General features: G+C 43.8%; 1 protein-coding gene across 8 annotated transcripts in view; it reads right to left on the reverse strand.

The window, feature by feature from the left end:
• The window catches only part of LOC140728241 (MAGUK p55 subfamily member 4-like), a 70,368-nt gene that overhangs the window by 9,884 nt on the left and 45,495 nt on the right, over positions 1-14,989 (reverse strand). For 5 of the 8 annotated variants that reach the window (XM_073046710.1, XM_073046707.1, XM_073046705.1 and 2 more), the window contains exons 14-16: positions 13,465-13,479; positions 5,523-5,564; positions 4,537-4,707 (exon numbers count right to left, since the gene is read on the reverse strand). In XM_073046710.1, the coding sequence (XP_072902811.1) occupies positions 4,537-4,707; positions 5,523-5,564; positions 13,465-13,479 (228 nt within the window). The remainder of the gene's footprint in view (positions 1-4,536; positions 4,708-5,522; positions 5,565-13,464; positions 13,480-14,989) is intronic. The other 3 variants (XM_073046711.1, XM_073046712.1, XM_073046713.1) reach the window with 3 other exon arrangements.

A 14,989-nucleotide genomic window follows, 5' to 3' on the forward strand; every position in this document is an offset into this window, starting at 1 on the left:
CTGTCCCTGGTATTGTAGAAGATAGGTCTGGTCCCACTACAAGTCAAGTCACTTTTTATTGTCATTTTGGCCCTAACTGCTGGTACAGTACACAGTAAAAACAAAACAACATTTTTCAGGACCATGGTGCTACATGAAACAGTACAAAAACTACACTGAACTACATAAAAACAACACAGAAAAAACTACACTAGACTACAGACCTGCCCAGGACTGCATAAAGTGCACAAAACAGTGCAGTCATTACAATAAATAATAAACAAGACAATAGGCACAGTAGAGGGCAGTAAGTTGGTGTCAGTCCAGACTCTGGGTATTGAGGAGTCTGATGGCTTGGGGAAAGAAACTGTTACATAGTCTGGTCGTGAGAGCCCAAATGCTTCGGTGCGTTTTCCCAGATAGCAGGAGGGCGGAGAGTTTGTATGAGGGGTGCGTGGGGTCCTTCATAATGCTGTTTCCTTTGCGGATGCAACGTGTAGTGTAACTGTCTGTAATGGCGGAAAGAGAGACCCTGATGATCTTCTCAGCTGACCTCACTATCCGCTGCAGGGTCTTGCAATCCGAAATGGTGCAATTTCCAAACCAGGCAGTGATGCAGCTGCTCAGGATGCTCTCAATACAACCTCTGTAGAATGTGATGAGGATGGGGGGTAGAAGATGGACTTTCCTCAGCCTTCGCAGAAAGTAGAGATGCTGCTGGGCTTTCTTTGCTATGGAGGTGATGTTGAGGGACCAGTTGAGATTCTCTGTCAGGTGAACACCAAGAAATTTGGTGCTCTTAACGAACTCTACCGAGGAGCCGTCCCCATGTTCAGCGGAGAGTGGTCGCTGGGTGCCCTCCTGAAGTCAACAACCATCTCTTTTGTTTTGTTCACATTCAGAGACAGGTTGTTGGCTCTGCACCAGTCCGTTAGCCGCTGCAACTCCTCTCTGTATGCCGACTCGTCGTTCTTGCCGATGAGACCCACCACAGTCGTGTCATCAGCAAACTTGATGATGTGGTTCAAGCTGTGTGTTGCAGCACAGTCGTGGGTCAGCAGAGTGAACAGCAGTGGATTGAGTACACAGCCTGGGGGACTCCTGTGCTCACTGTGATGGTGTTGGAGCTGCTGCTCCTGATCCGGACTGACTGAGGTCTCCCAGTCAGGAAGTCTAGTATCCAGTTGCAGAGGGAGGTGTTCAGGCCCAGTAGGCTCAGCTTTCCAATCAGTTTCTGGGGAATGATTGTGTTGAATGCTGAACTGAAGTCTATGAACAGCATCCAAACGTATGTGTCTTTTTTGTCCAGGTGGGTTAGGGCCACGTGGAGGGTGACGGCAATGGTGTCGTCTGTTGAACAGTTGGGATGGTACGCAAACTGCAGGGGGTCCAGTGAGGGGGGCAGCAGGGTCTTGATGTGCCTCATGATGAGCCTTTCGAAACACTTCATGATGATGGATGTGAGTGCAACGGGACGGTAGTCATTGAGGCAGGACACTGAAGACTTCTTCAGCACAGGGACGATGGTGGTGGCCTTGAAGCACATTGGAATGACGGTGCTGCTCAGTGAGATGTTAAAGATGTCAGTGAGAACATCTGCTAGCTGGTCTGCACATCCTCTGAGAACTCTACCAGGAATGTTGTCTGGTCCAGCAGCCTTCTGTGGGTTGACCCTGCACAGGGTTCTTCTCACATTGGCCACGGTGAGACACAGCACCTGGTCATTTGGAGGGGGAGTGGTCTTCCTCGTCACCACATCATTTTCCACCTTGAAATGAGTGTAGAAGTTATTCAGTACATCTGGGAGGGAGGCATCACCCGCACAGTCAGGTGATGTTGTCCTGTAGTTGGTGATGTCCTGAATGCCCTTCCACATGCGCTGCGTGTCGCCACTGTCCTGGAAGTAGCTGTGGATTCGCTGGGCGTGTGCACGCTTTGCCCCTCTGATGGCCCGGGACAATTCGGTCCTTGCTGTTGTTACGGCTGCCTTGTCGCCTGCTTTGAAGGCGGAGTTACGGGTTCTCAGCAGCGCACGCACCTCCACGGTCATCCATGGCTTCTGGTTAGAGCATGTAGTGATGGTCTTGGGCAATGACGACACCGATGCACTTGCTGATGTAGCTAGTCACTGATGCCGTGTACTCCTCTAAGTTGGTAGAGTCGCCATCAGTTGCAGCCTCCCTGAACATGTGCCAGTCAGTGTGCTCAAAGCAGTCTTGAAGAGCAGAGATGACTCCTGCTGGCCAGGTTTACACCTGCTTCTGAACTGGTCTGGAGCATCTGACAATCAGTCTGTATGTGAGTCGGGGATGTTTGTGTAAACAAGGTCCAATGCGCTCTCCCCTCTTGTTGCAAAGTCCACATACTGATGGAATTTGGGGAGCACTGACTTAAGGTTTGCGTGGTTAAAATCTCTAGCGACAATAAACAGTCCATCAGGGTGTGCGTTCTGCAGTTCGCTAATAGCCCTGTACAGTTCACGGAGCGCATGCTTAGCATTAGCGCTGGGGGGAATGTAAACACCGACTACAAGGACAGTGGTGAATTCCCGTGGGAAATATGGAACATTCCAGTCAGCTGGGTATTGCTGCACTAACTGTCCATTGTAGAAGAGTTCTTCCAGTGAAACACCTTTCACCACAAGTCGGTCAGGCAGTGGTCAGTATGGAATGTAACAGACACTGTGGGACAGGTACACTGTCAATTCTATTAGTTCTTTCCCCTGAGCAAATGGACCAAACTATATGACAAAATATCTTATTAGCAGATCTGACCAGCAAACACCAAGATCTCACTTTGTTGGCAGTGAGAAGGGCCCTCCCACACTCAACTTTCCTCTATACACAACACATTATCCCCAACGTATGCTGTCCATGGGACAGCTGGAGTAGCGAAGAGACTGATACCCACCTCTTTGCTAACTCTGCATTTGCTAAGAAGGTTTGCAGATGGGTGCAAACCATGGACTGGGTTTGTGTCCCAGTCCATCTCCAGCAGTTGCATAACAGGGGACTCTGATTTCAGGCTGTTCCAAGGACACACACCAAGACATAGTCAGAGGCTTTTCCCCAGGGCCAAAATGGCTAGCACAAGAGGGCATAATCTTAAGGGTCTTGGGAGTAGGTACAGAGGAGATGTCAGGGGTAAGTTTTTTTTAAAAAAACGCAGAGAGTGGTGAGTGTGTGGGATGGGCTGCCGGCAGCGGTGGTGGAGGCAGAAACAATAGGGTCTTTTAAGAGACTCCTGGATAGATACATGGAGCTTAGGAAAATAGAGGGCTATGGGTAAGCCTAGGTAGTTCTAAGGTAAGGACATGTTCGGCACAGCTTTGTGGGCCGAAGGGCCTGTATTGTGCTGTAGGTTTTCTATGTTTCTATCAAGTGCTCTGTGAAGGATCTTCCAGCGCATCAAGATGTCTATAAAGGAATGCCGCAGACTGGTACAGTCCAGGCTGCTGGGAGTACGTGCTGAAGGATTCACTGAAGCTCAGTGTAGTCAGTGCTAGAGCTCTGTGGGGAAGAACTACAGTATAGATTTCTTCCATCACCCCATATAGAGGGGCAGAGTTGGGTGGGGAAGCTGCTTGAACAACGAAAGGGCATCACCTCAGTGCGCCACATGAGAAACAATAGCGCTCTGTTTATTTGTATTTTTCCTTGAAGTTTACACCACTGATTGTTAACAATCACAAATGTAAAGGCTGTTTCTTCCTTTTTATGTATTTTTTAATCAATAAAGTCTATTTTTGAAGGGAAAAACATGCAGGCAGATGTGCAGTTTAACTTTGCAATACTGTCAGCAGAGACATTATGGGCTGAAAGGCCTGTACCTGTGCTCTACAGTTCTATGTTTAGAGGGCCTTCATGGGGAGAAGATTCCCTTTACAAAATGAGTTTACAAAAGGACTCACTGGGAAGATCCTAATCTAAGTTGTTTGCGTAATGCCCTGGTTCATATTTTTACTGTTATGCTGTATGTATTTCATTTTGGTAGGTCTGTAAAGAGCAGTCTGTTCTGTTTTCAGCTTGTTTGGGTTATTGCTAAAGGTAAGAGATGAGAAGAAATGTGTACCATTCAATTAGAATAGTCGATATAAGGGGAGGTTTCTCGGGTGAGGGACTCTAAGATTGGGCTTGGAGCTGTTGTTCAAGAGGAGATGAAGAGGGAAGATGCAGGAGAGAAGAGGTCCTAGGATTCGACTCGGAGCGGGACCGTGATTCGACGAAGCCAGGGGTGAGATCGATTGAGGATCATTGACTATGGAGAAACTGAGCTCCAACTTGTGCATGTTAGACTGTTACATTAAAATGGACCCTTTGTTTTGTTCTTTTCTTTACTAACCCTTCAGTCAAATTAAGAATCGTAAAGATAATCTTTTAATCATATGTGGTGTACTGTCTGTTATTTCATGGCACTAATTTGTAACAGGGTAGCAAATTATACAGCATCCACACAAACAGGGATTTGGGATGTGAGAGCACCTCACTCTCACGAGTTTGGTTGTCTTCCCTAGACTTACACAGCCAAGGAAACCAGAGGGTTTCATTTGTTACTCACCCACAAGGATAATCAACCTGTGCTTGTCGGTGGGGCCACGCTGGTATCTCACCACCTCCTCATAGGGTGATACTGTACTAGTATAGCAGTTGCTTGGGGAGCACGCGGAGCATTGCAGTTGGCTGTTCTTCGATTTCCTGCGGCAGAGTCGCATGCTCTTCCTGAATCCTGCTGGAGAGAGATTGAGAGGACAACTGGTAAACATGCAGGAGGGGCAAGAAACTTCAGAAGAACAATAAGATTTGAAATTCAAACCCATTCTCTTTGTGCCACAAATCTCCATCCTGGGCAAGACAAGGCAACTGGTTCTTCAGTGCCTGAAACTTTGTTTTTAAATGGAAATTGAGTGAGATAGAGGAAACAGGTCCTTTGTCTCGGTATAAATAGGGAATTTTGGTGGAAGAACCCACATTTATTCCTTGGTTTTCATGATGTACCAAAGTGCTTTACATCCAATGAAGTGCAGTTTAAACATATTTACGTATAGCAAGTCTTCATAGTCAGCAGTGCAATCACATCCAAATGGTCTGTTTGAGGGATAAATACTGGCAAGCACACCAGGATCAATTTAGCTTCTTCAAGGTATGAGACCTGAGGAGGTCTACATGGTTTAACATGTCATTCAGAAGAAGTCTTCAGTACTGCATTAGAGTATAGATATTGAGGTCAAATCCCGAAGTGGTTTTTAAATTTTCTGACTTTCAGTTTGGAATTAAGATGCTACTGACTGAGCCATATCTTGTACACTTTTGATCTCTGTTCCTGGCAGTATTTTGGATTGCTTGTGTTGGAAATGGTAAGAAGAAACCTTGAGGTGAACATCTTGATAGCTGAAGACAATTCTGGAGTGAAATGATAATGGTTGGCCATAAGCCTAGTTCCCCTGCCAAGGAGGGAATTTTACAGCAGCAAAGGAAGGGAACTAGGGGTTGGGATGCATAATGAAAAATATATTTAAAACTGTAAGTAGCAGAGATGTGTCATACCATTGTACAATCCATGTTTATATCCACTGAACTCAGCATCCTCTGTGCATCAGGTGATAAAACCAGGAAACAAAACAGAACACTTGTTAACTCAATTTGTAAATCTTTAGTACTATATTAGATTTCGAATCACATAAACCTTAACAATTCAGCCACTAGTAAGATTTGGCAAGGCTGGGTGGATCACTGAACAAAGGACAGCACAGTACAGACCGCTCAGCCCATGGTGTTGTGCCAACCTATGTAAATATACACCACAATCTAACCTTTCCCTTCTACACACCCAATAACGCTCCATGTTTCTTACATCTGTGTGCCTATCTAAGAGTCTTTTAAATGTCCCTACTTTATCAGCTTCTACCACCATCCCTGGCAGTGCATTGACCCACCACTGTGCGTGTAAATCACCTACTTTGACATCTCCCCTAAACTTTCCTCCACTCACCTTAAACACATGTCCTCTGGTATTGGCCACTGCAAACCTGGGAAAACATACTAGCTGTCCACTCCATCTGTGCACCTCGTAACCTTATACACCTCTATCAAGTTGCCTCTCATCCTCTGTCACTCCAAAATGAAAAACCATAGCTTGCACAACCTTTCCTCATAAGACATGCTCTCTGATCAAGGCAGCATCCTGGTAAATCTACCCCACACCCTCTCTAAAGCTTCCACATCCTTCCTATAATGAGGTGATTAGAAGTGAACATGATACTCCAAGTGTGGCCTAACCAGGGTTTTACAGAGTTGCAACCTTACCTTGTGGCTCCTGAACTCAATCTTCTGACTAATGAGGGCCATCACATCATATGTCTTCTTAACCACTCTATCAACTTGCACAGAACCTTTGAGAGATCTGTGGATCTAGACCCCAAAAAATGTCTGTTCTTCTATCCTGCTATTAACCTTGTACTCTGCCTTGAAGTTCAATTTTCTGAAAAGTACCGCTTCACACTTTTCTGGACTGAACCCCCTCTGTCACCTCACTACCCAACTTTGCATCCTGTCTTTTTCCCACTGCCACAACCTTCTACACCATCACAATGTCATCAGCCTTCGTACCATTTGCAAGCTTACTAACCCACTCTTCCACTTCCTCATCTGTCATTTATAAAAATCACAAGGAGCAGGAGTCCCTGAACAGATCCCTGTAGAACACTACAAGTCACTGACCTCCAGACTCTACTCTATCTACAATAATCCTCTGCATTTTGTGGGCAAGTCAATTCCAAATCCACACAGCCAAGTTTCCATGGATCCCAACCTCATTACTTTCTTGATGAGCTTACCATAAGGAACTTTGTCAAACACCTTACTAAAATCCATATACACCACATCCATGGCTCTACCCTTCATCAACTTGTTTCGTTACCTCCTTGAAAAACTTGTGAGGAATGACCTTCCCCTCACATCACCATGCTGACTGACCCTCATAAATTTAATATCAAGGTACACAGATGTTACCGTATACATTACCTTGAGATTAATTTTCTTGCAGGAATTCACAGAACAAAAACAGAAATACTATAGAATTTATGAAAAACTATACACAAATAGACCAAGACTGACAGACAGCCAATGTGCAAAAGAAGACAAACTGTGCAAATAAAAAAAAAATGCTGAGAACGTAAGTTGTAAAGATTCCTTGAAGTGGGTCTCTAGGTTGTTGAATCAGTGCACAGTAGTTGTAATTGAAGTTCACCATGCCAGTTCACGAGCCTGATGATTGTAGAATAACTGTTCCTGAACCTGGTGGTGTGGGACCAAAGGCTTCTGTACCTCCTGTGTAGATAATGGTGGTCTTTGATGATGGATACCGTTTTCTCGTGGTAGTGTTCCATGTAAACGTACTCAATGGTGGGGATGGTTTTGCTTGTGATGGACTGGGATGTATCCACCAATTTCTGTAGACTTTTCTATTCCTGAGCATGGGTACAATAGACAATAGACAGTAGGTGCAGGAGTAGGCCATTCGGCCCTTCTAGCCAGCACCACCATTCACTGTGATCATGGCTGATCATACACAATCAGTACCCCATTCCTGCCCTCTCCCCATATCCCTTGACCCCGCTATCTATAAGAGCTCTATCTAACTCTCTCTTGAATGCATCCAGAGACTTGGCCTCCACTGCCTTCTGGGGCAGAGCATTCCACATATCCACCACTCTCTGGGTGAAAAAGTTTTTCCGCATCTCTATTCTAAATGGCCTACCCCTTATTCTTAAACTTCGGCCTCTAGTTCTGGATTCACCCATCAGCGGGAACCTGCTTCCTGCCTCCAGTGTGTCCAATCCCTTAATAACCTTATATGTTTCAATCAGATCCCCTCTCATCCTTCTAAATTCCAGTGTATACAAGCCCAGTCGCTCCAATCTTTCAACATATGACAGTCCCGCCATTCCGGGAATTAACCTTGTGAACCTACGCTGCACTTCCTCGATAGCAAGAATGTCCTTCCTCAAATTTGAAGACCAAAACTGCACACAATACTCCAGGTGGGGTCTCACCAGGGCCCTGTACAGTTGCAGAAGGACCTCTTTACTCCTATACTCAATTCCTCTTGTTATAAAAGCCAGCATGCCATTAGCTTTCTTCATTGCCTGCTGTACCTGCATGCTTACTTTCATCGACTGATGTACAAGAACACCTAGATCTCGTTGTACTTCCTCTTTTCCTAACTTGACTCCATTTAGATAGTAATCTGCCTTCCTGTTCTTGCCACCAAGGTGGATAACCTCACATTTATCCACATTAAACTGCATCTGTCATACATTTGCCCACTCACCCAACCTGTCCAAGTCACCCTGCATTCTCATAACATCCTCCTGACATTTCACACTGCCACCCAGCTTTGTGTCATCAGCAAATTTGCTAATGTTACTTTTAATCCCTTCGTCTAAATCATTTATATTGTAAACAGCTGCGGTCCCAGCACCGAACCTTGCGGTACCCCACTGGTCACAGCCTGCCATTCCGAAAGGGACCCGTTAATCACTATTCTTTGTTTCCTTTCAGCCAGCCAATTTTCAATCCATGTCAGTACTCTGCCCCCAATACCATGTGCCCTAATTTTGCCCACTAATCTCCTGTGTGGGACTTTATCAAAAGCTTTCTGGAAGTCCAGGTACACTACATCCACTGGCTCTCCCTTGTCCATTTTCATAGTTACATCCTCAAAAAACTCCAGAAGATTAGTCAAGCATGATTTTCCCTTCATAAATCCTTGCTGACTCAGACTGATCCTTCTCTTGCTATCCAAATGTGTCGTAATTTCCTCTTTTATAATTGACTCCAGCATCTTTCCCACCACTGACGTCTGGCTAACCGGTCTATAATTCCCTGTTTTCTCTCTCCCTCCTTTCTTGAAAAGTGGGACAACATTAGCCACCCTCCAATCAGCAGGAACTGTTCCTGAATCTATAGAACATTGGAAAATGATTACCAATGCGTCCACAATTTCTAGAGCCACCTCTTTTAAGTACCCTGGGATGCAAACCATCAGGTTCCGGGGACTTATCAGCCTTCAGACTCAACAGTCTATCCAACACCGTTTCTTGCCTAATATAAATTTCCTTCAGTTCATCCTTTACCCTAGTTCCTTTGGCTACTATTACATCTGGGAGATTGTGTCTTCCCTAGTGAAGACAGATCCAAAGTACCTGTTCAACTCATCTGTTATTTCCTTGTTCCCCATAATAAATTCACCCGTTTCTGTCTTCAATGGCCCAATTTTGGTCTTAACTATTTTTTTGCTATTCACATACCTAAAGAAGCTTTTACTATCCTCCTTTATATTCTTGGCTAGTTTACCTTCGTACCTCATTTTTTCTTGGCGCATTGCCTTTTTTGTTATCTTCTGTTGCTCTTTAAAAGCTTCCCAGTCCTCCGGTTTCCTGCTCATCTTTGCTATGTTATACTTCTTCTCTTTTATTTTTATACTGCCCTTTACTTCCCTCATCAGCCATGGCCGCCCCTTACTCCCCTTAGGATCTTTCTTCCTCTTTGGAATGAACCGATCCTGCACCTTCTGCATTATTCCCAGAAATAACTGCCATTTTTGTTCCACTGTCTTCCCTGCTAGGGTATTGTTCCATTGAACTTTGGCCAGCTCCTCCCTCATAGCTCCATAGTTCCCTTTGTTCAACTGTAATACTGACAGACCCAATTTTCCCTTCTCCTTCTCAAATTGTAGGTTAAAACATATCATATTATGGTCACTACCTCCTAATGGTTCCTTTGCCTCGAGGTCCCTGATCAAATCTGGTTCATTGCACAACACTAAATCTAGAATTGCCTTCTCCCTGGTAGGCTCCAGTACAAGCTGTTCTAAGAATCCATCTAGGAGGCACTCCACAAACTCCCTTACTTGGGGTCCAGTACCATTCTGATTCTCCCAGTCTACCTGCATGTTGAAATCCCCCATGACAACTGTATCATTACCTTTGCGACATGCCAATTTTAACTCTTCATTCAACTTACACCCTACATCCAGACTGCTGTTCGGGGGCCTGTAGATAACTCCCATTAGGGTCTTTCTACCCTTAGAATTTCTCAGTTCTATCCATACTGACTCTACATCCCCAGATTCTATGTCCCCCCCTTGCAAGGGACTGAATATCATTCCTCACCAACAGAGCCACCCCACCCCCTCTGCCAGTCAGTCTGGCCAGTACTTTCATACCACTTTCATACTTTCATACCAGGCCAGTTAGGATACCCTCCACTGTGTCTGTAGAAGTTATGTCAAAGTTTTTGGTGTCATGCCAAATCTATGCAAACTTCAAAAGGAAGTAGAGGCACGGTCATGCCGTCTTTACAATAACATTTACATGCTAGTCCTAGAGCAGATCCTCTGATATGTCAATATTTAAGAATTTAAATCTACTGACCCTTTCCACTTCTGTTCTCTAAAGGAATTCTAGTCAAGTCAAGTCGAGTCACTTTTATTGTCATTTCGACCATAACTGCTGGTACAGTACATAGTAAAAATGAGACAACATTTTTCAGGACCATGGTGGTACATGACACAGTAGAAAAACTAGACTGAACTATGTAAAAAACAACACTGAGAAAAAAAACTACACCAGACTACAGACCTACCCAGGACTACATAAAGTGCACAAAACAGTGCAGGCATTACAATAAATAATAAACAGGACGATAGGGCAGTAAGGTGTCAGTCCAGGCTTCGGGTATTGAGGAGTCTGATAGCTTGGGGGAAGAAACTGTTACATTGTCTGGTCGTGAGAGCCCGAATGCTTCAGAGCCTTTTTTCCAGATGGCAGGAGGGAGAAGAGCTTGTATGAGGGGTGCATGGGGTCCTTCATAATGCTGTTTCCTTTGCGGATGCAGCATGTAGTGTAAATGTCCGTGATGGCAGGAAGAGAGACCCCGATGATCTTCTCAGCTGACCTCACTATCCGCTGCAGGGTCTTGCGATCCGAGATGGTGCAATTTCCAAACCAGGCAGTGACGCAGCTGCTCAGGATGTTCTCAATACAACCTCTGTAGAATGTGGTGAGGATGGGGGGTGGGAGATGGACTTTCCTCAGCCTTCGCAGAAAGTAGAGATGCTGGGCTTTCTTTGCTATGGTGCTGGTGTTGAGGGACCAGATGAGATTCTCCGCCAGGTGAACACCAAGAAATCTGGTGCTCTTAACGATCTCTACCGAGGAACTGTCGATGTTCAGCGGGGAGTGGTCGCTCCGTGCCCTCCTGAAGTCAACAACCATCTCTTTTGTTTTGTTCACATTCAGAGACAGGTTGTTTGCTCTGCACCAGTCTATTAGCCACTACACCTCCTCTCTGTAGGCTGACTCGTTGTTCTTACTGATGAGACCCACCATGGTCGTGTCGTTGGCAAACTTGATGATGTGGTTCGAGCTGTGTGTTGCAGCATAGTCGTGGGTCAGCAGAGTGAACAGCAGTGGACTGAGCACACAGCCCGGGGGGGGGGGGCGTGCTCAGTGTGATGGTGTTGGAGACTAGCTCATGGATCTCTGGCTTCTTCCTCTTTTAACTGATAATCAGCTCTTGGTTTTGCTCACTTTGACTGAGTGGTTGTTGTGGCACCACTCAGTCATATTTTCAATCTCCCTCCTGGATACCGATTTGTCATCATCACCTTTAATCCAGCCAGCAACAGTGGTGTCATCAGTAAACTAAATATACTGCGGCATTGAAGCTGTACTTAGCCACACAATTATAGATATAAAGTGAGTACAGCAGGGTCTGAGCCCTGTGGTACATCTGTGTTGATAGTTAGTGTGGAAGAGATGTTGCCAATCCATACCAACTGCCACCGAGCAAATTGAGCATCCATTTGCACAAGGAGGTACCAGGGCCCAGTACTGGCATTTAGTGATGAGTTTTGAGGGGAATAATAGGGTTGGATGCTGAGCCATAGCCAGTGAAGTGCACCCTGACATATACATCTTCGCTGTCCAGGTGTTCCAGAGCTGAAGGAAGAGGCAATGAACTGGCTTCTGCTGTTGAACTGTTGTGATGGTAGGCAAATTGGAGCAGATCATTATAAGTCTGTGATTCTCCAAAAGCTCACAAATCTTGTCCTTATGAAACCTCTCTAATTGTTTGCCTATCATTGAAATAAGCCTTACTGGCCTATAATTCCCAGGATTATCCCTATTACCTTTCTTGAATAACAGAACATTTGCCATTCTCCAGTTCTCCAATACCACTCCTGTGACCAGGGAGAACGCAAAGTCATTGTCAATGCCCTAGCAAACCCTCTCCTTGCTTCCTGTAGTGGCCTGTGATATATCCCATCCAGCCTCTGGACTTATCCATGTTCTTCAAAAGCTGTAACACTCCCCGTTTCCTAACTTCAACATGCTCCAACACATTTACCTGTTCTGTGCTAAATCACATTCAATAAAGTCTCTCTCCTTGGTGAATACTGAATCAAAGTATTTATTAAGTGCTTCCCAGGCCTCCTCTCCCTCTACATTTCTCACTATCTCTGAGAGTCCTACCCTCACTCCAGTCATCCTTTTTCTTCACATATGTGCAGAATGCTTTGGGGTTTTTGTTAATTGTACTTACCAAGGCCTTTTCATGCCCCCCCTTCTAGCTCTCCTAAGTCCCTTCTTAAGCTCCTTCCTGGCTACCTTATAATTCTTAAGAGCCCTGCCTGATTTTTGTTTCCTTCTTCCACTTGACTAAATGTCAAGGGTAGTCTCTATTGCTACACCTCTGGAATTCAACTCTTTGATCCATGATTGGCCCAAGGCTGTAATGATCCAAAATGCTTCTTGCAAAACCCAGTTGGTTATTAGTAGCAAGTGCAACTAGGAGGCATTGTCAGAGGCAGCTTCCATCATTTTTTTGATGATTATTGTGTTTGATGAGGCTTATTGTGTTTGTCCTGCTGTTTGATAACAGAACATACTTGGAGAAAGTTCTACATTGTTGAGTAGATGATGCTGGTGTTGTAACTGTACTGGGACAACTTAGCTCGAGGCACCTCTAGTTCAGAAGTGCAGTGAAATAACAAATGGAGGTGGATGTAAAAAAAACAATGAAACATTACTCTGCCCAAAGTCCTCAGGATACTGTTCTGACAAAAAAAAAATCACATAACCCAACTATAATTTAAAATTCACCCAAGCTTTACACAAGACATTAGGAAAGCAAATACCAAGCTAAACAGGAGGCATTAACAAAAAGATGAGTGAAGCCTTTTCAGAGGATGTCATTCCAGAAAGTGGGACTCAGATGGCTAAAGACTTGCTGCCGGTGGTAGAGTTCAGAAGGGAGGAAAAAGTTGAAATGGAGAGGAGAAGATTAGGGTGTTACAGCTGTGGGACAATTGGAAAATAAGGATGAAAACTTTAAATGCAAAGTGTTTTAGCAGTCTGCTAACATAGGTCACTGAGGGTAGAAAGATGGGCAAAATTAAAGCCATAGAGTTTTGAAGATGTACCTTCTCTGAGTTCCTCTTCAGAAAGCAAACAAGAAGAGGGAATTAGGAAAAAGAATAAATTTCTTAAATATATTTTTCATCAATCATTTGCCCATTAGATAATCGTACAAAAAGTTCTCAGCATTAATCATGGCCTTGTGATTTAAATAATACACATTAAATATTGTTCAACAAACAACATGCAACAGATTCTAATTTCATGTGAGTTTGATTAAAGCAGATGAGACTGCTTTTGACTATATTATGCTTCTTTCCAATTTTCATTCACTTTCCAGTACTTTTACATATGACAAATTTATAATGCAGTTTTCCTTTTGCAAATAGTTGTATATACTTCTTAAGATGCAAACATTTCACTGTCAGTTTTATTCTTTGATGAACTAATCAAATCACATTGAATAATAAAGAAGGCAATGAAAATAAGCTGTCAGTTTCGAGCTGACAGTCTGATGTGGTTGACTGAAACAGTCATGATTCTTGTATTTTTGAATTAAGGTTTCAGATTGAAAACATTTAGTTTAGAAATACGAACAAGAATTTCCAACTTCCTAATGTTAAGGTAAGAGAGCTGCTATCCTCTCTTGATAGCCAAGCCCTCTGAAATTACCATTCAGCTCAAGGAAGTAATACAGCAATACCTACATCACATGCAGAGTTAAAATATAGTTGTTAACTAAACACAGTCATCAATCGTAATCAATTAGTGTAAAATACATCTAATCAGTGGTAGAGAGCTTTGAGATCTTAGTCTAAACCTACCTCCTTTTCAAGTTAGATCTTATTGAATTGTTTATCCATAGTTGCCTGAGGCTTTCATTAGAATTGGACAATATTCTACAGTAAAGGCAGAGTAGCATCCTTGAAATTTGAAGTTAGCCGTGTAGCTCTCACTTCTGTAATTAACTGCATCAGGTTTAATTTTGACAACACAGAAGAAACCAAAAGGAATCAAGCAAAGTCTGCAGACACCCACAGGTGCTGTCAAAGAATCACAGAATGGTTATGGTCAAAAAGAGGCCATTCAGCCCATCAAGTCTAAACCTACTCTATGTAAAAACAATCTGGCTAATCTCATTCCCTTGCCCTTTACCACAGCCCTAAAATTTCTTTCCAATCAATTGTACTTGCCAGCTCCCTTTTAATCACTACAAAGGATTCTGTCTCCACTACTATGCCAGAAATGAATTCTGAACCCTAATTATTCCCTGTGTAAAACATTTTTCTATTTTAGTTACTTTGGCACTCCTATTGTGTTTTCCCTACCGGACAACTCTTCCTCCAACTGAAGCATTCTGCTTTATCTATTCTACACCATTCATGATTTTAAATAGAGACCCAATTTCAACCTCAGTTTCAAAGAGAAAAAGAACATATGTGGAAAAATTAGAGAAGTGCTTTTCTCCTTGGAAAAGAGGAATGAAATGCTATGGAAATAATAATTTGTGAATGGTTCTGCTTCAATGCAAGCCACTCTTTACATCTTACTTTTCATTTTACTTACTTTTGTTTCCTGGGAGAGAGCATT

The sequence above is a fragment of the Hemitrygon akajei genome, chromosome 5 (genome assembly GCF_048418815.1).
Source record: "Hemitrygon akajei chromosome 5, sHemAka1.3, whole genome shotgun sequence".
NCBI classification, from domain to species: domain Eukaryota; kingdom Metazoa; phylum Chordata; class Chondrichthyes; order Myliobatiformes; family Dasyatidae; genus Hemitrygon; species Hemitrygon akajei.